Source organism: Dromaius novaehollandiae, chromosome 7 (assembly GCF_036370855.1).
Source record: "Dromaius novaehollandiae isolate bDroNov1 chromosome 7, bDroNov1.hap1, whole genome shotgun sequence".
Taxonomy (NCBI): Eukaryota; Metazoa; Chordata; class Aves; order Casuariiformes; family Dromaiidae; genus Dromaius; species Dromaius novaehollandiae.
Window position 1 is genome coordinate 42,105,728 of NC_088104.1, and position 24,835 is coordinate 42,130,562.

Genomic DNA, 24,835 nt, shown 5'->3' on the forward strand with positions numbered 1-24,835 from the left:
CATATCTTATCGTTGTGGGTGGCTTCTTTCCTTAGCACCAGCTTGGTAAAGAGAAGGGCTCTTAGTTTCTCATTCCAGAAGGGGATATAACCGTTGTATTCAATCCAGTAAGACGGAAGCAACGGAAAATACCAGGGAGCAGCCATGCCGTATCTCCCTGCGTTGAGAAGAGGTAAGATATTCAAGCACCACTATTGAGGCATGCTCAAAAAAAAAAAACCCCACAAAAACAAAAACAAAACAAAAACAAAAAAACAAAAACAAAAAACAAAAACAAAAAAACAAAAACAAAAACAAAAAAAAACCACTCTGCAGAGATCTTTCTCCTCTCTTGATGTGCTCAGGTACTGCTCACACTGGTGGAGGATTTTCTCCTGATTAACATAGTAGGAAGCATTAGCTAATATATTATTCTGAGTAACTTCATAGCCAGAGGGCTGCAGTACTTTACATTTTCCACTGGGTAGATTTCTGTGTGCCAGTGGACTGCTTCATTAGGTGGGGAAGAAAAGCAAAAGACAAATGTATTGTCTCTTGCCAACGGCAGGAATTACTTTTTGAAATCAAATGATATAAGTAACACGACACAAAATCACTTGCCTGACAAATGCAGGCTAGCACGCTCTGTTCTCATTCCCACCACCGAGAGAGCGCACGCATCCTCCCCTGTCCTTGGTCTCAGCTTATTCAGGGCTCTCAACTACCCAGGTGATAAGCAGGGGAACCCAAATGCTTCCCTGCTCTGCCCTGTCCCAGGATCCATTAATACTCTCAGACCCCCATCAAATCATGCCCCTTTTGATCCAGAAACAGAGGTATCCTGTGTGTGCAGATTGTCTTACTGCCTTAATCCCGGAATCAGCCAGCGTTGCATTCACTGTTTTCTACGGGAGATGGTACTGCACCAGCCTCGAACCTTCGCATCCTTACCTGGGAAAACATTCCTTATATACCATCCCAGAATGAAGTAAATGAAAGAGTCTATCAGGATGAGCCAGCACATCCAGCCAAAGGAAGTGTTGTCGCCAATCATTGGGGATTTATACATGTTGTCCCACTGCAGACCTGCAGAAAGGAATTTAGAAATACAGACAAAGAGAATCCATGGTAATGAAATGTCACAATCATGACAGCTCGAAGCACAGTTTTGTCTACAATAAACATACCTATGCCCTGGGCCTCATATCGAGCAATGTATTGACTTGCATAACTGAATGCAGTTGGAGACAACAGGCTCTGTAGAATAAAGAAAATTGGAAACAAAGAATTTATGAATTAATCTCAAAGAGAAATCAAGACAGTCAACAATCAGGTACCTCACTGGCTTGATCCAGGAGCCAGAAATATTAGTGAGATTTTTTCCAATAGTCACTGGACCAGGTCAGTGATGGGTGACATTTCCAGTGACAGGCTATAATCCTGCCTTAAGCATCTTCCTTCCTTTTGTTTCCCACACTCAGGGCTCAACTTCCTTCCTCGTACAGGGCATCAATATTCCATGAGTAAACATATACTGAGATATAAGGAACAAGGGTAATTAGCTGCCTTAGGTACAGAGTCAAACAAATGGACACTGAAGAGCCTAAAAGCAGAGTGGGTGTGTTTTTGAGAAATTCAGCTTAGGTTTTTGCAATTGAGTAGTGCTTGAGAATTATCTGACACGTGGCTAATAATTTTACTACCTGCATTAATGGATGTCACTTCCTGAATTTGGTGGACTTAAAGAAAACAAACCTGGCTTCTGGAACCTAAGTATCGAGATAACACCTACATAATTTCTTCACAAGAAATTACCTACCTATTTCTACCTAGGCATGGCTTTACGTCTCTTTTCATGGTTAGGAATTTGAGATGCAGTAACTAAAGGATGAGCAGAGCCATCTATGAGAGAAACAGGCACTGTGCAGCCTTCTTTCACAGCCCTGCTGCCTAAACCCCTTACTGAACACAATTCACAGTGGTTGGAGCTAACCCATTTTGCTTTGCACTTGGAAAAGGCAAAGTATGTAGCTCAAACTACTCTGACTCAGCTGACAGGTTGTAATTTATTAAAATGCCGCAAGTATTGCTTTCAGTCGTGGGACACAACTAATTCCAGGTTTCCCTTGAGCAGGCCACAGACAACTTTCCTCTTGTCACATGCTGCAGCATTTGTCAATACCCACTCCTAGAGTTTAGAAAGGCACCAAACTCATGCATATTTGTGACACAAGCCATAACAGAAGCGGAAGCTTATGGAAGGTTAGTGTCCATTTTCACACATGTGATCCTTGTTACTGAAAAGCAGAACTTACCAGTAGGCTCTTCACAGAAAAGCTCAAATGATTCTCAATGACAAGCAACACAATGAAGGGGAAGAAGGTGAGGATGTATACGAGACTGCCCACCAAGGCCGCTATGTTGGTGTTGTTGAAGAAAACACTGATGAAGTAGCTCATGGCTATGACGGAGAGGCTGTAGTCCATAAGGTACAGGAACAGGAGTGCTGTGTTTGTTTTCGGAAGGATGTCACCCACTTTCAGTGCAATGATGAGGAAGGTGACAGTGATTAAAAGGAAGATGGCACACTCTATGAACCAGGCGATGAAATGGCTGCTGGCGTTAACGCCCATCATTTTCATGTACTACATAGAGAAAGGTGAAATTAAGAACCACAAACAACTTCTTATTGAGAGATATTTTTGCTGATATTGAACTGTTTCATTCTTCTCTTTTCATAGTCTCGACAGGGCATAAAATCAAAACATGCTCTTTCACATTTTGGCATACTGCCACATTGCTAACCAGGGAGAAACCAAGCACTCACGTTTCTGGAATGCCCTGTGTTTGCAAAACAGTCCACTGCAAAGGACAGGACAGATAGGATCTACGAGTACAAACTGTTGCAGCCCACAAGTCCCAAAGCAACTGCTGCCTTATATTTGTTGCTTCTCTATAGCATTTTGGTTACTTTTAAAAATAATACTATGGGTGGCTTGAGTGTACAAACTCTTTTTAAAAGCATCTGTGAAATGAAAACATTTAACCCTCCCCAAAAGACAATAATAGATAAATTAGCCTGGTTATAATGAAGCAATATTAATTTATATTATCTGATGAACAAGTCCGTAAGACTTGCGTAGAACTGTAAATATATATTGCAAAATCCCAAAGAAACAATAGTTGCTGGTGTCTTGTTGTAGATTATTATACACCTAAAAGGACTACTGACACCCAGGTTCTTAGAGACAATGAAACTAGATTCCCAAAACTAGGGTAAGGGGCTATCAACTAGCCACTGGGGTTCATTTGTTTTAATCTCATTACAGCTCATAGAGTGCCCTTTCTTCAGAATGTTTTTTGGTGAACCAGCATTTGTTTCCATGGTACCAGATGAAAAACAAATCTGCTCGAGCTTTTGTTGCTTGCTGAAGCTTAGTTTTACAAAAGTTCTTTGCTGTTCATCTCTGTTGACTTTGTTCACAGTGAAAACCTGAATTAATTAAGTAAATTCCATTTGTCTCGATGTCATTTTTTTCAAACAGGCAACCTGAATCAAGAACCCCATTTCAGAGGAGCTGATATAAGATGTAGCACCTTCTGAAATATTAAGTATAGTAATTTCAAGGATAGGAAATAAATCCACTTTTCATGTCTTCATCCCCACTAGGTATGATTCAAAATAAATTCTTACAGAGCTTTTAATCTTCAGCAATCTTGTAATTTTGTGACATCTCAAAGTTTCTAGTATTCAGAACTACAAAGTAACATTCTCAGCACTTTAAAGACAAATGCCCTGCATTGTTACAGTTTTTGAACTTGGTTACAATGTCAGAATTCAAGCAGTGCAGGTCAAACAATAGGTATTTAGAATATCATTTTCCTTAATGCTCATTTTCCTCCACTTAATATTGCACATGAGATGTACTACTCGCTAATAAGGAAAATCTGTTTATAATTTTGCATGCCACAGAAATCTTCAGCGTACCTCATAAAGCCTCAGATCTTTCTCTTGAACAAGTGTTTTAACAAAATCAGCTATAAACAGTACCCAGGCAGCCATCAGAGCAAATGGAAGAGAGTAGGTCACACTGGTTAAGAACCTGTAAAAGGCAAACGCAGGCTTTAGCTGAATACGAAATGTTCCGAGGATTAAGGATTTATACTGAATATATTTTTCAGACTAATACTTTGACACAGAAAAAGACATGCTTATATTTCAAAATATGGAGTATAATTAATAATTACAAAAAAGGCTATTTTGCCCTTGCATTGGATTTTCTATTCATGAAACTCCTGAAGCAAAAACACTCCTGTTTCTTTTTCTTTTTTTTTTAAACCACAGGGGTATTTCCAGCCAGATTCTGGAAGCAATTTTGCTCAGTACCACCACTGGCAGAGACATCTCTTGGCTCTCTGATGTGGTTTTTCCAAACTGAGAGATGCTCCCCAGCAGCCAGCCATGACTCCCAGTTCTGTCAATAGATATAATGGCCAAATTTTCTGATGAGGCCATATATCTTGTTACTTGAGTTTGGATTTGGGCACTTCCCAGTAGAGAGACGTATCTGCCCAACTAGCCCAGAGGCAGGTGTTGCAGACCCAGGCCTTCAACATGGACTTCACAGTTCTCTGCTCCTGGCTTTAATCAAAACCTTCCTCCCACGTCAAATGTGCCCAGAGAAAAGAGATAACAATGGCCAACAGCAAAATTCTCCTTCTGTGATGGAAAGTGAGTTTTTATAGCAGGAGATTCACTTCATTGTATCTACAGGGTTTAGGCTTTCCTCCTTTATTTCTAGACCTGGCTTTAAACAAATATCAGTGTTATTCCTGGGAAAAGTTTAATGTACAGTAACAGTAAAAAATGAACTTTGGAGTTTCACAATTTTCTCCTTGAAAACCTGAAAATTTTCCCCAAAGCAGTGCTTTCAGGAAAGGCTTCTGTACAAGAGAACCCATATTTATAACAAGCAATAAAACGGCATTTCAGTAGCTCTACTTTTTCTTTTTCTTTTTTTGTTTTTGGCTACCACCTTGTGCATGATCTCTAGGCTATTAAAAATTGAGCATTTCCCCACACCTTCTGTACAATGGTATACAACATTCTCTTCATTTCCCTAAAGGATGGCAACTATGCGATAACAATCAATATAGGTCCATTTTATAATGACTTCTACTGGATAAAATTCCAAAGCCTTTAGGTATTTTAATAATTGAGCAAACTCATGTCCCTCTGAACCTGGGGTAGGGAGGGAATCCCCAAAGGCAAGCTGTTTTTTGGCAGCCCGAGAACAAGAAAGGGAGCAGATAACCCCGTACTAACACTCCCCTCCCCCCCAGCAGCCAGTTAATCACGGTACAGAAGTATCTCACAACAATAACTCATATATTTGCTGCAAGAAGTTGACATTTGGTTTGAATGCTTACTGCCTGTGTACTTACAGGAACGATAAAGCGGCAGGCACTTTGTATGCAGTTACCTTAACAAGAGATTATAGGTCCCTGGCTCTCCTAAGTGATGAGGTGACACACGAGGTTAATGCGTCTGCTACAGCTCCCACTGTCTCTTAGCTCACGCAGAAGAGATGCAGGCTTTTCAGCAGAAAGAGCTCTTAGGTTCAGCCCATACTCTTGGTCCAAGCAAGACACTGGTATCGTCAACCGTGGCATGACCACCCCCCCTACCGCTAATATTTGCTGAATGTCCTTCAGTGCTCTGTTATGGACATGAAATTCCTTCCCCGTGTGTTTTCCACCCAGTTTGGCCACCAGCTGCGGTCAGGGTAGTAACTCTGAGGAAGTACCACGTTGCCAGGTTTCCAATGCCAACCAAAATTGTCTTGCCAGAGGGGCAGGTCCTCAGCTGTGAGATATTGGCTTCTCTGTATTACGTTTGGCAGAGTTACAGTTTATGCTAGCTGCAGATCTGGCTCAAGATGAGTGGAAAGGAAGATAATCCAAAACTTTTTGATCTGTTTTATCATTCAAAACTTATTCTGGTCCACGTACCGTTCACACTGCACTGCTCTACACAATAGGCTGTTAACCCTGACAACTCAGTGCATCAAAAGCTCCTCTGTCTTCCTTCATCATTGCGGAGATGAATGATACAATTTCATCTTCCCTCTAATTGTTCTTAACATATCTGCGAGAGAGGCACCTGCATTGAGAAGTATTCACTATGCACTGAATATTAGCTAGAATTGCTGGAATGAATCACAAATACCACAGCTAAATAGTGATACAGAGGAACGGAGCTCATAAACTTAGCGACTCTCTTTTGCTCAATAAATACATTTTCTCATTCTGTTGTAGCGTCTGCATGTAAACACCTGCAGAGCAAGCCAACAGTCCTATCTTTAACACGAATCCTGCCAATTCAAGTCGCAGTTCCACCACATGTGAAACAGGGACAGCAGATTTCACCTGCTGCAAAAGCCGCAGTTACCATGACAATTCAGGTACATACAGAGCATTGAAAATAGAAGACTAGGCAAACTAAATAGAGGCCATTTATACTTTTCTGACCCTTGAAAAATCCCCAAAAGGAATTTCTGATTTCTGTCCCATGTGAATGCAGTGTTAAGGACACCAGTGCAGCGGGTGAACTCCATCAGTCAGGTGAGATGAACTAACACAAAACACGAAAACAAGAAGTCACGTAAACTTACATATCCTTATTATAGCAGGGGTAGGGCATGGCCTGGACTTGAACAGCTACATCCTCTGGACTCTTTCCAGTCTGTAATTCAATAATGGCTCTTTCAATGCTGTCCTGGATATAGATAAACGCCCGGCTGTAAATCTGGCTCTGCGAGGTTGAATTGTGCGGGCCCACCGTCCAGATGCGCTCCCTTATTCTGTTGGTGGTTTGAGTAATCCTGCTACTCATTCGGATGGTGTAATTGAGCACAGGAGGGAGCGCCAGAGCCCCAGGAACAGCATACCGAGGGGTGCTATGACTTGAAGGCAGCTTGAAAATGATACCTTAGAAAAGAAAGGAAAAACGCTTTCCTTCACTCAGAGTCAATAGCAGGTGAGCAGTACACACAGATAGATAAACACTTCCAATTTCTATTAGTCTTTTCTACACTACAATCCCTCATCTAGTTCCTTTGCTACACAAACAATGCTCAGATGAGTAGGCTGCTTACAGTCACTGCTGAGGGTCCAGAAGAGAAAGCACACATCATTGCAGCCACTCGTACTTCCAAACGTAACTGATGATCCTGGGTGCTAAACATTCCCCCCGCCCCGAGCCTTAAATGCTTTTCCCACTGAGCATTCAAAAAAAACAAAGGCTCTCAAAATAACCAGCTGTGTTTGGAAAAATCTTGGTGTTAACATGGACTGTCACATATCTATTGTGCGTGTCCCTCAGCATGTGCACTGTTTGTCAATGCACCCAGATGTACTCTCTCAACAGATCTTGCATAGCGATGCTATAACCTAAAAACCTCACGAACAGTTTTAAAGCAGGTAGTGTTCATGGCCTATACACATATTTTTGTGCACACAGGATCTCCTACAAAGCTGAGACATGTCTTAGAATCTAAAAGCTTTGTAAGTTCCTATTAGGCAACTGCATGCTGTAAATATAGACAGAGAGGATATCTTTTTTTTTTTTTTTTTTTTTTTTTAAAGTGCCTATTTGAATAGAGGCAATGCTACAGAGGTTTCTCTTTCCAGAATACTTTGCATAATTATTCCATATATAAAGCATGAAATTGAATGGAGGACAAACATGGAGGAAACTTGTCTATTCCTGTTGAAGCATTAATATTATCATGATCTGATGTTTGAAGAAAAGGAAAAGTTTATGGCAATACTTCAATTATGAGATGTAAAACCAAACAGGTCAATGGATTTATAAGTAAATCCTAACTGAGAAGATATTATGCATTTAAAAAAAAATTAAGCCAGGTGTTTATCATTTAAATTAAGATAATCTCCTTTCCCCCCGGTCCCATTCTGTGGTCTGACCTGAAGCTGCAATCCACTCCTACAAATGTAAAAGCTGTGACCATGAAGAGACACTGTAGTATTGATGTGTTTGGCTGGAACATCTAAAGAGTTCTAATCTTCTAATAAAGTGGACAGCCTTGTATCTTTCTTGAGCAAAGCACTTTTTCCCCTTTAGCGGGAGGCCTGAGAGAAGGCAGCTCTGTCATGAAGATCCCCCAAGGGCACTGAAACTTTGTTTAGCTGAGAATTAACCTGGAGAAAAGACCAGTCTACCAAAGGCTTTCTATACAAACAGTGAAGGTATAGAAACATGCAGGTATAAAAAGGAGAGTGTAAAACACTGCCACAGGGAGGTCTGAGTGTGCTGGTGTCACACCCACTGGGTAAAGACCCACTGTTGTGTGGCTGGAGCCATGATCACAACAGTCACTGATGGAAAGCCAAACCTGTTGCACTGGACTCTCGCCCTGTACCTAGGCTAATTCTAATCTACAGGGGAACCTGAGACTGTCACATACTTGCAAAAAGTTCATTCTTCAGAAAGAGCTCTTTGGCCACCATTTCCATTTCCTCTAAGTTTCTGGCTGCTTGAATGCGATTAAATGAGACACAGGAGGACACATTTACAGCAAGAGTAGCTAAAGTATTCAGCTGATTGACAATGTCAGCGTTGTCCTGTAATTCCAGTCGAATATTATCTGGAATAAAAATAAAAATCAGTAGCATCCCCACACACAACAAAAGAAGCATCAAATCATTTTGATCTTTACACTAACAATGACACCAGGAAGGAAGAAAAAGCATCATACTAACCATTAAGTGTAAAATACGTTTCTGCACTTAACAGGGCAGTGAAGGCATGTTGTTGACCCGATTTTTACGTTAATCACTTGTAATATACTTGTGAGTTTGCCCTTGGGAGGATGCCAGCAATGGAATGTGACAGCCATCCCAAATCAGAAGTTGCTACTAACCTGCTGGGTTTTTAGACTCGCATGTGATGCTCGCCATTCATTCCACATCTAATGTTTTTTGATGTAATCAGCACATCTGCTGATCTGCTCTGTCTCAGGGGAGACTGTGCTTTTTCCAAGCACATCAAGCAAAAGTTAGGTCTGTTGTGCTGATGTGTGTACTAAACCTGATAATGCAGCTTAATAAAGACACTGCTGTTTCCTGCCTGTTTTAAAAGGTGACTACATAATGCAGTGTTAACTAATATGGAACAGCTGCTGCAGGGACAATGATTTTACTGGGAGTGCAGACAGAGGTACTACTGGTGAGACGACTAATATGCAGGGTTCATTGTAAACAGTAGCTTGATATCCTTTTGACTGCAATGGACTAAAGCCATCCCTGGTTTATGCTGAGTTTTGCTTGCATAAACCAGATTTGTATTTACAGGTATGACCAACCACTGAAAAAATGGGAAGGGGCTATACAGCCAGTCAGGACGGGGCAGTGATCACCGTGCTGTGCACTAACAGGGTACGTTACCATCACCTCTGTTAGCTGACGACTCCCATAATGCACATCAGGAACTCTCACCATGAACGACCATGCAAGACTGCTGAAGAACAGCAAATTCCGGCAGAGGATCTTTCTTAACAATGTCCTTGACTTGATCAGCCTAGGTTCTTTTATTTGATCCCTTCCTTTTCTGCTCTGGGAAACTTTTAAGCTAAACCCTGATGGCGATGTGAGTGAGCTCGCTACATTTCCCACCAGAGTCCCAGGTAGCTCATTTGGCGTGATAATTATGGCTGAACAGTGTCCTCCAGTGGCCACAATCAGCTGCAGAGATTCCCATCCTGCTATTCCTGCCGTGTTCATGAGCACTTCCCTTCAAGCAAGCCCTTTGCTTTCTAGGAGTCTTTGCCCATAGGTTACTAGGTTTTTAAATGACAGCTGAGATTGCCATGGGCTAAAGATCAGATACCGGCCAGAGGAAGAGCAGCACCAGAGGATGGATGCAATATGGTGACTCTGGAACTACCAGGCCTGAAGTAAAAACGGGAGGGCAGCATACATGGAATAACTTACCCAGCTCGTTTATTTGACTCAGAAGTTCAACTGCATCCAAATCCACCATCAACTTGATAAAAACCTGCACAAAGGGATTCTGTAGGGCGTTCTGTCAACAAGCAAAGAGAGAAAGCATGAGTTTGACCACAAACCCTGTGAGCTTATTCAGTGTATTTCTAAAATAAAATAGACCAGCTTCCTTCACAGAGCCATTTGTACAACCTCCTCCTACTCCTTTCTTGACCTTCCATTTTTCACTGTGTGTGTCATGATGGGGAATGTTAGCAATGAAAAGGTCTTACAGAGCCCTGTGAGTCCAAGCCAGTGTTTCTTGGAATCAACAGATGACACCTATTGACACCACTAGGCATTAGACTCCCATGGAAAAATCTTGGGCCTGAAATCTCAGTAAATGTCACTTCTGTCTGTTTTAAGTCCTGTGAACAGAGCCAGAGTGCAATGGATGGGGTCCAATGTGTAGCTAGGAGACTAGCTGTCAGATTTTTGTTTGTTTGAATTGCACATTATTCCACAAACAAGTGCAGTCAGCAGAGAGTATTTCATTTCACTTTTACATATTCCACCCTGGACTTTCTCACTGTGCCATGGAAATTGCAACACATTCCAGCCACTGAAATTAACTTAAAATGCTTTAGGGTTTCAGAGATCTCACTTTTTTTCAGAAAGCCACAATAGTTTTGTAAGAAAAGGAGAAAATTTTTATGGTGGAGAACGCAAAGCAAGTATATGAAACACTACATCATTACTGCTTTCTGCATCCAAGCAAAGATAGGCTCCTTAGGAGGGAAAAAGGAAATTTTATTTAGATTCACTGAGGTACAAAGACATCGTCTAGCTCTTATGTGTGTGCCCAGAACTACATGCTTATTATAGATACTTTTTCATTTTCTGAAAAAGTCATTTCTTGCCTGGTCTTGGCTGGTTGGATCACTCCATCAAGCAGAAAGTTAATTTACAAACTGCAGAGCGTTCCCTACTCATCTTAGCCCTCCAGCAGGCCTCAGCATGGCCAAAGTGTCAGGGAGCATATTACAGACAAATCACTTCAGAAAGAGGATTTGCACGGTAAGGTGCTTCGGGAGTATTTCTGTTAAGGGAACAGGCAGGCGTGGCTGGGAACTGGGAACTCAAGGACAGAAGGCTGAGAAGGGTTTCCCCAGCTAGAGTAAGGTCTCCCTGAAGCCACTGGAACCCCAGTTTATTTCAGTGAAGAAAATCATCCTCCAAAATCCCTCTTGCAAGAGGCACAAGAGAGATAAGACCCTCACATACCTTGATAATCGGAACTGTTTGGTTTAACTTAGTCAGTGAATTCATGATGACAGGAGACTTGTCCAACCATTCCTGGGACTTCAGGGATAGGTCAGCCATCTGCTTCAGGGTTGTATTAGACTACAAAAAAACCCCACAACACCACATAAGGGTCTGTTTATTCATTGCCTTAAAGCTTTAAAAAAAATAAATAAAAGAGCCAAGACCAGATATGGTTTCTTTAGGATTCTTCCTAGCACCCTATCACTGTTTGGCTAAATGCCACTTTAACACGTGCTGACATTGGATGTAAGGCTTATATGCAATGTCGAGAGCATGTCTTGGATGCCAGCTTCCCTTCTACCATTATTCTGCTTGCCAGCAAGTACTGGTTAGCATTGGTCCTGCGAGACATCTCTCTACTACTGGCTAAAAATATCGCGGTGAAACTTCATAAACTGAAGGCCATAAGAAAATCATATTATAGATGTTAGACCAACAGCAATTGTTTGGCAGTTAGATTTATATAAAGACAAAGGATGGAAGAGCAGCGGAACTGGGAAAAAATACTTTGACGAATACTCCAAACCGGCAGAAAATAGACTTTGCTTCTCAAAAAAAACAGCCTGTGTTGGATGCAAATTGAAATCCCTTTGAGTGGGCATATCCTGATGTACTATAAACAGAGTCATACCTTCTCCATGATTGCTCGAGTTTCTGGAGTATCTGGTGTGTAAAGGATCTTCCCAAGCACCATTGGTTTTAAGAAAGACCAAATTAAAGCTCCAGTAGGGGTCTTAACCAAGTCCAGGTAAAAGGATAAACAGAATGGTGCTGCATGGGGAGAAAACCAAACAAATTGCACAGAGCACAAGTAGACCAGACACAAGAAAGCTACCAGTGTGTTCTTCCTGTCTGCCCAGTTTGTTGCTGTGTCCAACAAATTACTTCAGAGCCCTCCTCACTGACCAATATAACGTGTCTTGACAAAAGTAATCCACTCCCACCTCCTGTTGCTGAACTCAAGACAACAAGAGTCTCACTGTTTAAGCCCAGATTCTCTGCTTTAATGGTTAATGGTTTAATGGTTTAAGGTTAAATGGAATTTTCGTGAACTCGGAGGAGCTAATAATGTCAGTACAGTCAGAAAAACTACACATCAAGAAAAAGCAGTGACCTGTCAAGCCCTAAAACCAAATCATCAGCAATTGGGAAATAGTGCAACATGAAGCACTGTTCCTCTACAGATGCTGTTTTCCTTTTAACTTTTATGAAAATAAGCCACCAATAAATAGAGCAGTGCAAATTCCCAGCTAGCATAAATCACCAGCTCTCCAGAGACATATGGGGGAACAGCTTATTGCTGAATCTCTCCAGAAACATTTGGGTTTAGCTCCAAAATGTTTTTGCCTCAAGGTAAAGCCAAACTTACTGGATTTGTGAGGAATCCCATATTTCCTCATCAATTTTTGGACACGGGCATCCTCCATGGAAGAACTGTTGCTTACAGGGTCTCCAAAATCAGGAAGCAAAGACTCAAAAAATAGGGGTGTGATTTCCTGGTTGCAGAGAACTTTTGACATGGACTTAAATGTGCCATGTGTTATCCTAAAGTTATTTGATTTCAATAAGGTCTGCAGAAGAGAAAAAACATGCAAATAAATCCTACATGTTAAAAGCATCCCATTCTGAGGGGAAAGAAGGATGACAGAATTACAGAATTCTAATTCTTATTATAATTAGAGAGTAGAGATTAAACATTTTTACAGATTTCTTATCAGAAGTTCTCTCTACAAAACAAAGGGCTTTCCTTGGAAAGCCTGAAACTATCTGCATATTCTTTTGCACCCTTACTTGAACACATGAACATAAAACGTGCCCTTATGGCTAACCTTTGCTATGACAGATGTGGGAAATTCACTTCAAGGCATGAGATACAATGCAGGAATTGCATGTCAGAGCAGGACTGGGCTCATACTGAATGTTTTGGGCAGCTCTGAGGGTGCCCAAAACCTGACCTGATCTAGCGCATGCCTAAGCTGGAGTGGATTTTTGTTGACGACTTGAATGGTTTTGGATGGCCTTTAGTGGGCAGTTCAGTTCTCCAGTTGTTTTCAGAAGCTGTCTCCTTCCACTGCACCTGTAAATTTCCTTGAAAGTCTACCCTGTTTCGAGACAGTTGTTCATCCCCCTGCCCCTTAACCATGTCAGGCACAGGACTGTCCCACTGCTCCAAATCAAAGCACTCACCAGAAGGGAACATGGGAGTTTGATAGACTCTTCTTAGGACGCTGCTGCTTTAAAATAGATTCAGTAACTTATGATTTAATGCATCTTTGGTCTCTACGGTAAGAAATTTCTATGCAAACTGTTCCAAAGGCGTACTGTCTCCAAAGCAAATGCACACTACACAAACCTTAGTCAGAGGCACATTTCTAGATTGCCGGAGCTTTTTGAGTGAATGAATAGCTTGTAGCAATGGATGCACGTCAGATTCAACCTGGTGTCTGAAATATTTCATTTCTGTCAGAAGGCCTAACATCTTGTCCACAGGTTTCTGAAGTTCCTTGGGGAAAAACATCTACAAGCAACAAGAAGGAAATCAATTACAATTATCAGGAATCTCTATGTGCACTTGTGTGCCCATGCCCATATTCTTGTGTTGATTCCAAGGCAGAGATTATGGCTGTTCAAAACTGTTAGGAGGCTTAGGGAACAGAAGTCCCACAGGAAATGAATCCGATTTGTATTCCTAAATCCCCAAGAGCTTTTGCAAACCCCTCCCTTGAATATTACATAGTCTAAACAGTGCATGTTCCCAAACACCTACAATTGGGAAATGTGTATCAGAAATCGTCTGGGATATAACCTGAGCCTCTTAGAGGTAGCATATCGTACAACAGAGGTCAGACACTACAAATGGCTTTTGACCTGAGCCAAATTCATTGACATTCTCATTTAATAATCTGTTTTCCCCAGGACCTCTTCTGTAGCATTTTAAAATATGCATTCAACACATACTTCTCAGTGAATGTAGTTTGGCATGCTGCTTATGTAGTTATACATGCGGGGTATTTGAATAATGTAATTACCTGGCAATGACAACTGGATTAGGACAATATATTTTTCAGGACTTTCTTCAGGGCTTTCCTTTTCAAAGGATAAAAAAAATTAGCCCAAAATCTTATTTTTGGTAAGCCTGAATTCAGCTGGGAATGTTCAAGAGGTTGTGACTGCATATAAATGATACTAGCAGGTAGAGTGACATTTAGAGTAGGTCTAGTGCCTTTAAATGAGGTCTGCTGGTTTACACCAGCTGGGATCTTCATTTATATCCACACTGTTACAGCATGGATATCCAATAAAAAAATACTGCATGAGCAAAGCCTGATCTTTGGCTTCTGTAAATCAGCATAGCTTCTGGCCACTGCAATGATATTTTATGACCTTTCAGTCACTACATGTAGCAAGGACTACAGAAAGTACTCTACAAATCCAGCACTAACCTTGTATAGGAAATTGTAAACGTCTAAGTGTCGTAAGAGAGTGACCCCCAGGATGTACATCTTACGAGTCCTCTCTGAAAGAGAGAGATTGCAGAACTCCTCTGCTACTGTTTGCAGCTGTGGGTCAGCAGGATGGACAGTACAAGACTCTAGCTGGAGGATCTGAGAAATGAGCTATGGAAGAAAAGGAAGAAAAGATTTGTTAGGGGCTAGACTGCTTCAGTATTCATGGATTAATCTTGCCTTGTTGTTGCTCTTTCCACAATGTCACATTTCAGCCCTGGAACCAGAAAATGCCTACTCATTACTCCTGCTTCAAGAAGCGAATCTTAGGGATTGTGCTTTAATGTCAGCTTGCACAGCAGTACAGGCTTTCACGGCTTCAATTTCCTATTGACTGATGTATGTAAAGTTTGGAAAAGTGTGTGCTGCTTGGGGCTCAGTCCAGACTAGGTGTTTGGGAAGGGGAAAAGCATCTGGAGCTCTGCTTGCACAGGAGGCTGAGGAAGGTAAGCTCATCTCTCATTACAGGGATCTGTTCCCTGAGAGGCTATTTTTGGATCCCTGACTGCTCTCATGAATCCTAGTTAGAATTGTGCTTTTACATCTGGATTGCAACAACAACTCAACACTGAGGACCCCACTTAGTCCTCATTAGTCTGTTACAGTGAACTGTGCCCTTGTTACAGAGCTGAGCAATCACTCATCGAGCAGTGTGTGGCTGCTTACCAGCTACTGGTGACAGCCAAAGAGACCATATGGCTCTCGATCTCCAGCAGCTGAACTGACATTAGTGACTTCTCCTACTCCATATCTGATGGCCACTTTTGATCTGTAACATGCTACACTGTCTATCCCTGCGGGATCGTACATGCCTCTCTCTGCTGTCATGTGTTCAGTGATCTGCTCAGCTGCATTCACCAGCAAATCATGGATTTAACAGTCTGAGAAGTAAAATCAAGAGGATCTCCCACAAGAATGACAGCAAACTTACCTGAGTGCTATTTTCTGGGACAGATGCTTCCAGAAGAGCATCGATGCTAGCTGTGGACATTCCTGTTGTGTTTCTGAGATCCTCTTTGAGCTGGTCCACATTTTTAAACATTTCTCTTAACTTTTCTGTAAAGTAAACCAAAAAAACAACTTATATTAAGCTTTCTGCAGACATACAGCAACCTCGAGCACAGAGGACCTTGTGTTTAGGCAAACTTTGCTTAACGTTATACACAGGGGCATTGCTCCCACTATCCCTAGACCTGTCAGCTTTAGCTCACAGTGAATAATTTGACTCTAAAACCTAGCACATATGACCGTCTCCTGCAAGCTTTTTCATCAGCAGCAATGTACACCACTTCCATCCTTTACCCAAATTAAAGATTTGGGGCTTTCAGCATACAGGGCTTTTTTGGGCAATGCAGGAAACAAAGCGCAGTCTAGAATTGACTCTAGAATTATCCTAGATAAAGGATCCCAAGGAAATGGTGTATGCTTATTTCATTAAGACTGTTTCTTCCTGACAGTTAAATGAGTCCTGGGATTGCAGAAATTATGATATCAGTAATGATGTTCACAAACCAACATTGTAAAGTAAATATGGGAAACTACCTTGCTCTCTAGTATCTCTTAAATTCTCAGTGATGTTCAACACAGAATTCAAAGTAGTCATATATTGAGGAATCTCTTGAAAGAAAGCAATTTCTGGTACATTTTCTTGAAACCTAAACAAAAAACAAAACAAACAAGTAAAACGGGGAAAATGAAAAGAAGGCAAGAAGCCATTCAATCATTTCATAAACAGAGTATTACAGAAGCATAACTCGGAAAGAGAACCTCACCACTTCATTTGCGAATGGATGTTTGTGGCATCCCCAATTAGAATATCTTGAAGTTCTTGGGAGACTCTTCTGCTATTCAGTACATTGGTCACAATTTGATTGCTTAGTTCAATAGTGCGGAGGAGCTGCTCATGAGATTGACTCTGTTCACACAGTTCTCCAAAGGTAACATTAGGGAGATGGCAAATATGCTGTATTGACTTAAAACTCTCGTAGTCACAAAGAAGTGTTGTCAGATCCCGGAGGCGAAATATCTTTACATGAAATTTTGAAAAGGAAGAGAAATAAATAGACACCAGTTAGGTGACGGAATTATAAAGGGCAAGTTTTTAAAAAACTAGCTGCTTCTTTGCATTTTTCTTTAGGATTAAATATTTTTATGTATTTAGTTCATTCAGAAGGTCTCAGATAGAACAGTTCACAACAACCATTCCTGCATGAGTTTGTAGCAGATACTACAAACATTGCACATAACTACATAACTTTGCACAGGATATAACAAACCTTGCAAACCTTACCATATCATTTTTTCTGTCCAGTGTATAAACACAGCAATACCCAACTTGGACTCACCTGTTGACCAATTAGTCTTCACAGAAACCAAACAAATCTACCTTGTGCAATAGATTCAGCCTTTTGGACACCACATGGCCTTACCTACCAGAGCAGATGAAAAGGAGTTGGCTAGAAGTCGAGACTTCCACTTCTGGCAACCTGCTGTGTAAAAATGCAATCCTTTGCCTACTCTTCATACCCTGGGCTTCCCTCTTGTCTGTCACTGCTATTTAGATTATCAGTCTTTCATGGCAAGAACGGTCTTCTGTTTTGTGCCTATGAGTACATGGCACATCGAGACTCATGGTATCATTGCTGTGGGAATATTGAGCTGCAACAGCGGGGCACACCAATGCCTTTTAAAAAAAGGGTCTGAATGAGAGAAGTAGAATACTATAGGGCTACATATATACACTATATATGTAGGAATGGTGTAAGCAGCATTTTATCCAAATGAGGCATTGCAAAATCCAAAGCTGATGGAGAAAATCCATGGATCAGTACTGCTTAGGTGCTTAATCTCAGAAACTCTTATAGTATTTTGAGACATTTAGTGCTAAGGGAGCATGCCAGGGAACGTGGACTCTGGCCATGCTGCAGTTGGTGTAGCTCAGTAGGCATAGTGCTAACTAACTTAGTGGCACTTAGTGGTACTGCCAGTTCCACTGATTTTCAACAGGTCAGAGGTATCTAACTGCTGTTTGTGCCTTTGAAAACTCCTCCCTCCATACTTATCAAATGAAGCTGAGGCAGCTAGGAACTGCTACTATCAGTCTCAGCTCTGCAAAGTGTTTTGCTAAGTCTAAACCTACTGAACTTTAAAACTACTGGTCTACTAATTTATGAGAAACATGCTGTCACTGGCAACCCATGCAGAGCTCATGCTTTTGGGGTGTATGACAGAAAACAGAAGCCATTCTATAAAACAGGCTGGGAGGAAAGGAATACCTCTACCTTCTCTGAAACCTGGGTGCACACTGGGGCCTGGTATAGGAGACAAGTTTCTCAGCCCAGGTTAATAGCAACCTTTAAGTACAGGCAGCAGACATAAAACAGATTTTCAGTCCTGCCGTCTATCAGCTGTTTTTCTAAATCATCATTTTCCATATGCTGTTTTCCAAAACCTCCACTGCACATTTGTGTATCACTGTGGGATGTCCTTCAAGTCAGCATTTTAAGCGGACTCACCTTTAGCTTCAGGAGCTCTGGTATGGATAAATATTTCTCAAAAGTATTATTTTGCATGAAAAGGTCCTTTTTCAGGTGAGTTTGCTTCAAAAGCAGTGTGATGTTTTCTGTGGGAGTTTAAAAAAAAAAAGTTACTTTAGACAAAACCTACCAGACTTACAGAACTTCACATGTGGTGATGTCTGCACTTTGTCTCTGAGGCCTACTGAGCATATCTGTTTTCCACCAAATTCACATGGCTTTGGACCTAGGAAATCACACTTGGAGACCAGGATTGTAAGCTTCTGATCCAGTCTGAGTAGGGGCTCAGCTCCCATAAAGAAATCTATCCCACACTAGAAACACGACTTGTGACTATGCCTGACCCTTCAGACACATTCATTATCTCTGTGAGCAGATAAACCTCTCAGGTTTTACAATTAGCATAGACAATGAATATCTATGTGAAATATGTTAACTCTCAAAATAACTGCTGCCATCTTAAGGGCATGTAAAGCTGTGAAGGGAATATAGGTTTCTATTTTTAAGGATTCTTTATCCAAGTGTCAGCAAACTGTCATCACAGAGCAAAGAGTACACATGTTTTTCGGATATAGTTGGATGGAAAATTTATATCCATGATGTGACCTAACTCAAACAAAAAGGAGCTTGCCTTCCTGAGGCCTCACAGCTCCAGTTAATTGCAAGCAGGTGAAAATGTGTGGCACCTTTCTTTTCCATCATTAGACAAAACACTTTGAAAAGTGGCACAACCTCACTCCAGCTTAGGTCCCACTACATTAATGAAATCATGATTACCTGTCAATTCGCTGTCTTCAGTTTCAGTGGCATTTATTAAACATATCAGGTAAGGATTGTAGCTGCTATTCACTGTCACCTGTAGGATGGTGTTTTCAAATTCTAAAAACAGAAATCTGAAAAGTAAGATGGAGCTTAAATGAGTTTCTCTTTTAGAAGCAGGCATATTACTGTGTGACCTGTCAGCTGCATAGATGCTGCTCCTTGGCAGTTGTAAATAAAAATTCCAGATAAAGCCATGTGTCTCATGACATTTCCTAAGTGGGTACCCTCCCAATTTTATTTCATCAATTACTTTTTGTTATCGCCCCAGCTGTCATCCACTCTCAAACCATACAGATAAGAAAATAGGCTTGAAATGTTCACTTCAGATGAGAAATATAGTTGGAAAGCCACGCCTGTGGCAGACTGAGGGAAAAAAACTAAGGAGTCATAACCACAAAGAAAGGTCTTCCAAAGAGCTTACCACTGCTGTAACCCAGCTTCCAGTGGGCATACTTCCTAAAGGACCGTGTTCCCACTGTGAACTGAGACAGACCAACACTGGGCATTTTTGAAAGTCTCACTTTCAGCTGCCTGTTTCGTTCTGTGGCTTCAGAGATAAATTTCTTGTCCTTTGCTTCAACCCATGCTAGACCTGGAGTCCTAAATTATGGTGTTAGGTTTCAGGCTAAAGTTGCTCCAGTGAAAGAAACTAAAATACTCTTCCTGCCAGAAGTAAGCAGTGATCACTACCCATAATGGCAGTTATGATATCCAAAAAACAAACTCACCGTGTGATCAGACTGGTTGGAGACAGGATTTGGTCACTTTGAGTCCAAGGCAGGGTCTTGTTGAACAGGGTTTCTGCCCTAACAATGAAGTGATGAGCAACAATGTCGATCACACTGCCAAAACCAGTTCTGCTGGAGAGAGAAGCTGAGCTGGAACCTATATTCAATTCATTTAGCAGCTCAGAGGAGTTCAGCCTCTTGAGAATGGAGCGACTGGCTTCTATGATTTCTAGAGCTGATACATTGTTGGCAGGATTGTTTGCCTTTGCTTCCAACAACCTCACATAGGCAGCCACTTCTGTTACATTCCATTTAGTGTTCAGCACACTGTCAACTGCATCCCAGACGCTTGAGAAATACCTCCATTCAGTGAAGCTGAAGGCACTCTGGAGTCTCTGCAGCAAGTCATTCAGGTGGAGCTCATTTTGCGCCATACTGAAGAGTGTGGACAAGTTATCCCAGTCTGCTGGACTGCCAGAGAAATTTAGAGAATTCAAGCCTGTTTCGTTTAGCATGAAAGGAATGAGGACGTTCAAAAGCTGTGATGGGAGCACACCACCCACATCCTGCAGGACCGGGATAGGGCAGGATGCATTGCTCAAAGGCAGCCCCTCCATGAGGGCAGTCAGAGCTTTCGTCTTCTCCTGTATCCAAGAGTCATGGAGCTCAGAGACAAGGTCTAACTTTGAAAGGAAACTCAGAGAAAACTGCAAAGACTGGATGATGCACGACAGCTCCTTGGAAAAAATTTCGCTGCTGTTCTTGTAGACAACATCAAACTCCGGAGACAGCCTCAGGTTCATTATGGCAAGCTGAAACATTTTTGTAAAGGTTTCATTGTGCGTTGTTCCACTCTCCACATCCATGGAAGCAAAGAGGGGCTCGCAGGGGCTCCTGGCTAGGGACTCGCTTAGAGTGGCATTTTCAAACAGCATCTGAAGTGCTACGTGCAGAATGTCTTGAGCAGAGCAGTTCTGAGGCGCCTTATAATTGCTGTTGTTATTATTACCAAAGAAAGGACTCAAGGCTAAATGCAAGAAGTCCCAAATTTTTGCCTCTAATGAAGTACTGTGCTGTAAAACAGACTCACTGAACTCCTTCTGCAGTAGCCAATGTGAAAAATGATAGACAACGCTCATTTTTTCTTCCAGTGTTTTGTTTAAGTTGGTATCATGAAGGATTTTCATTCCTACTCTCCACGTTTCAAACAGCCTCTGGGTATATTTACTATAAAAATTAAATAATAGATTGATAGTTTCGAGCTCGCTGATATTATAACTTCTCTGCAGATCTTTTAAAAAGAATATACTCCTTTCTATGGCTTGTGAGTATATGGAGATGTTGGCTCCTCTGGAGTCTTCTTCACTATACACCTCCAATATGGCAGATAAAAAGTTTATCAGCTGCTTCATTTCTTTACTGAAGGGAAGACTGGAATCATTTTTCATGGTTTTAAACTGATTTTGCAGTATGTCTAGAAACGATTGGGAATTGAGACTATCAATGCTGCCCCAGTTCATGGACTGGAGCATTTCAGCAATCTTCCAGACACGATGAAGTTCACTCCCCTTGTTTCCGTGAGAGGAACCCTGGAGTCTCTGCATTAGTTTAGACAAAGAGGAGATCAGCACATAATAATCGCTGGTGTTCACCTTTGCCATGGCAGCAAGAAGCTGCTCAAGGACCAAGAACTGTTCTGCAAAGTTTTCAGATGTTACAGAGGTCAACAAGAAATCAGAAAATAACGATGACACTTCTTCATTTGTGCTGAGATAATCCCCTGTGTCTTCAAGTGGCAGTGCATGAAGTGTTAGCATTTTGATAATCTCCCATGCTTTCTCTGTATTAAAATGAGTCCTATTTAAAATGATTTGATTCCAAATTACTACAGCCATTGTTAGAACATCTTGGTTTTCTTTCCCGTAGGGATGAGGATAGAACAATCTTTCACCAGCAATCTCATACAGTGGGGCAATTTCTTGAAATATTCTTTTTAAGTCGACCGTGCTGTTTGCAGCAGAAGTTAAATTGAAAAAGAGTTTTAATGAACTATACAAATCCTTCAGATCTGACAATTTCATTCCTCCACTAGTATTACTAAGGATCCGAAATACTTCTGTTTTTCTGGGAGCTACCCCAATGTCGACAAGAATTAGAGCTTTATTCATAATTTCCAGGAGTCTCACATATTCATCCACTTCTGTTAAGTTCCATTTGGTGGTCAACACATTGCCAGTGGCATTCCACAGCTGGGAGAAACGTCTCCATTCAGACTGGTCGGAAGCATTTCCATGCATCTGTAGCAGTTCATATATACTACTGTTCCAAATGGAAAAAGTTGGTAACAGATGGGAAAACAAAGGCAGCCTATGCCTGTCTGCTGGGCTGCCAGAGAAATTTAGAGAATTCAAGCCTGTTTCGTTTAGCATGAAAGGAATGAGGACGTTCAAAAGCTGTGATGGGAGCACACCACCCACATCCTGCAGGACCGGGATAGGGCAGGATGCATTGCTCAAAGGCAGCCCCTCCATGAGGGCAGTCAGAGCTTTCGTCTTCTCCTGTATCCAAGAGTCATGGAGCTCAGAGACAAGGTCTAACTTTGAAAGGAAACTCAGAGAAAACTGCAAAGACTGGATGATGCACGACAGCTCCTTGGAAAAAATTTCGCTGCTGTTCTTGTAGACAACATCAAACTCCGGAGACAGCCTCAGGTTCATTATGGCAAGCTGAAACATTTTTGTAAAGGTTTCATTGTGCGTTGTTCCACTCTCCACATCCATGGAAGCAAAGAGGGGCTTGCAGGGGCTCCTGGCTAGGGACTCGCTTAGAGTGGCATTTTCAAACAGCATCTGAAGCGCTATGTGCAGAACGTCTTGAGCAGAGCAGTTCTGAGGCGCCTTGTAATTGCTGTTGTTATTATTACCAAAGAAAGGACTCAAGGCTAAACGCAAGAAGTCCCAAATTTTTGCCTCTAATGAAGTACTGTGCTGTAAAACAGACTCATTGAACTCCTGCAGTAGAAGACGTGTTAAATTATAAATAGAGTTAACTTCTCCTTCACTGGAAGCTTCACTTGCAATTGTATAATGAAGGATTTTCATTCCTGACCTCAGTAGTTCAGACAAGCTGCCAAAGGTTTGATTGTCAAAATTAAAGAACAGATCTATAGATTTTAATTTACTGATATTATAATGCAGCTGTAAGTCTTTTAACATGTTCAAGGTCTTTTGTACGGTTTGAGTGACCAATGAGATATTGGCTACTTCAGAGTTTTCCCCAAACTCTTTAAACACGGCTGTTACAAATTCTGACAGTCGATCCATTTGTTCACTGAAGAAACTATTTGAATTATTATTCAGTTTATGTAAATGGCTGTTTAATACATCTAAAAATTGCCCATAAGCTACAATGCCTGTGATATTCCACTTCATTGATCTCAGTTTTTCCCCAATGCGCCAGTAGACATTCAGCTCATCCCACTGGGCTTCACCCGTGAAGCTTTGTACTTTCTGCATCAGTTCAAACACAGGCATCAGTAAGTACTGATACCCTATGTTTGTATTTGTCATTATAAAAAACATCTTCTGGAGAGCTAGGAGCTGGTCTGGAAAGTTTTTGTAGGACGCTGGTTTAAGCAAATAGTCAGAAAACAAAGATGGTATTTCTTGCATTTCATTTAAAATGTCTCTTAAGTCTTCCAGAAATGGTGGCAAGTTAGTGGAGAGTAACATTTTGAGAACATGCTTAGTTTGCTCTGTACTAAAATTAGAATTATTTAACAAATCTGGATTCCAAATCATTGCAGCTAATTTTAAAGCACTCTGAATTTCTTTCCATTGGGTCATTGTATTGAAAATGGAAGTCCCATTAAAGTCGCTCTGTAATTGCAGTGATGTGAAGTTATAGATTTCATCAATTATTTCCTTATTATATGGTTCCTTTAATTTATAATCACGATGTGGATGCATTCCCAGTTCAAGAATTGCATACAGTTTCTGTAATGTTTCATTCTTTAAATTTCTGAATAGATTTAAGCTTTTTAATTCAATTCTATTCATTTTTTTCTCAAAGCCTTTTAAATGATATAGAGACTTTTGTATGGCTTCTAAATCATCTGAATTAATGGACCTCTTGGAATCTTTTCCACCAATCTCTGGTAACCTTAATTTTCTGGGGGGCAAAAAAAAAGCATTTTAGAGAATAGAAAATCAGTGCAAGTGACTTAGAGCAAAGATCATAGATTTGAATTATACTCTTAGTAATATCCCTCCACACAGTGTCTTACCTCAGAACTTCCTCCAAATTAGATACTAAAGTCTGGTTGTCTTTCCAGTTAACAAAGAGATTACAAATATCTCTGGTCACCAAACTTTTTTCTTTATCTACAAGAGATATATAAAGAAGATACAAATATCAGGTTGGAGATTGAAAAGAACAACATGGCAAAACTGTCAATGAAAATATGCATGTCTGAAGTTAGGCTCCTATGATGGGACACAAGATCATGGTTAGAAACTTGCCTGCTCTTTTGGGGTGTAACACTCCACAGCCTTCAGCAGGAAGTCAGGATGCTACTTGCTGCTGTAGAAGTGATTTTGCATCCCAGAAACAGCTCAGTGCCCCTATGATGCGGGTGCTAATGGAGTTCTTTTGCTTTAGGGGCATCTTGCTATCAGTAACAACACAAACTGACCTAATATGTTAAGCAATTTGTGTTTCTTTCCCTTCATAGGTCTGCTTTCTTACTACTTGCACCTGGGCTTTGAGTGCAGCATCATCCATGTCTCCTATAGCTATCTACACTCATCTTGATATCCTCACATGTCCAGGCCTCTCACTAGTCACGTCTGCATGTTTTCCCTCCTTACACTGTAACAATCTGCTTCCTTCTTACCAACACCAACCTCCACAAACTCCACTGAACTACAAGTAGAGA

At 41.1% G+C, this 24,835-nt stretch overlaps 1 protein-coding gene across 4 annotated transcripts in view; it reads right to left on the reverse strand.

Moving 5' to 3' along the window:
* Window positions 1-24,835, reverse strand: part of ABCA12 (ATP binding cassette subfamily A member 12) — a 120,141-nt gene that overhangs the window by 35,077 nt on the left and 60,229 nt on the right. For all 4 annotated transcript variants that reach the window (XM_064515352.1, XM_064515354.1, XM_064515353.1 and 1 more), the window contains 20 exons: window positions 24,185-24,281; window positions 19,900-24,069; window positions 19,127-19,242; window positions 18,329-18,435; window positions 16,586-16,839; window positions 16,356-16,468; window positions 15,745-15,869; window positions 14,751-14,924; window positions 13,661-13,825; window positions 12,677-12,878; window positions 11,939-12,078; window positions 11,266-11,385; window positions 9,991-10,081; window positions 8,466-8,645; window positions 6,654-6,969; window positions 3,968-4,082; window positions 2,295-2,624; window positions 1,167-1,236; window positions 931-1,065; window positions 2-157 (listed from right to left, as the gene is read on the reverse strand). In XM_064515352.1, coding sequence (XP_064371422.1) covers window positions 2-157; window positions 931-1,065; window positions 1,167-1,236; window positions 2,295-2,624; window positions 3,968-4,082; window positions 6,654-6,969; window positions 8,466-8,645; window positions 9,991-10,081; window positions 11,266-11,385; window positions 11,939-12,078; window positions 12,677-12,878; window positions 13,661-13,825; window positions 14,751-14,924; window positions 15,745-15,869; window positions 16,356-16,468; window positions 16,586-16,839; window positions 18,329-18,435; window positions 19,127-19,242; window positions 19,900-24,069; window positions 24,185-24,281 — 7,176 coding nt within the window. The remainder of the gene's footprint in view (window position 1; window positions 158-930; window positions 1,066-1,166; window positions 1,237-2,294; window positions 2,625-3,967; window positions 4,083-6,653; window positions 6,970-8,465; window positions 8,646-9,990; window positions 10,082-11,265; window positions 11,386-11,938; window positions 12,079-12,676; window positions 12,879-13,660; window positions 13,826-14,750; window positions 14,925-15,744; window positions 15,870-16,355; window positions 16,469-16,585; window positions 16,840-18,328; window positions 18,436-19,126; window positions 19,243-19,899; window positions 24,070-24,184; window positions 24,282-24,835) is intronic.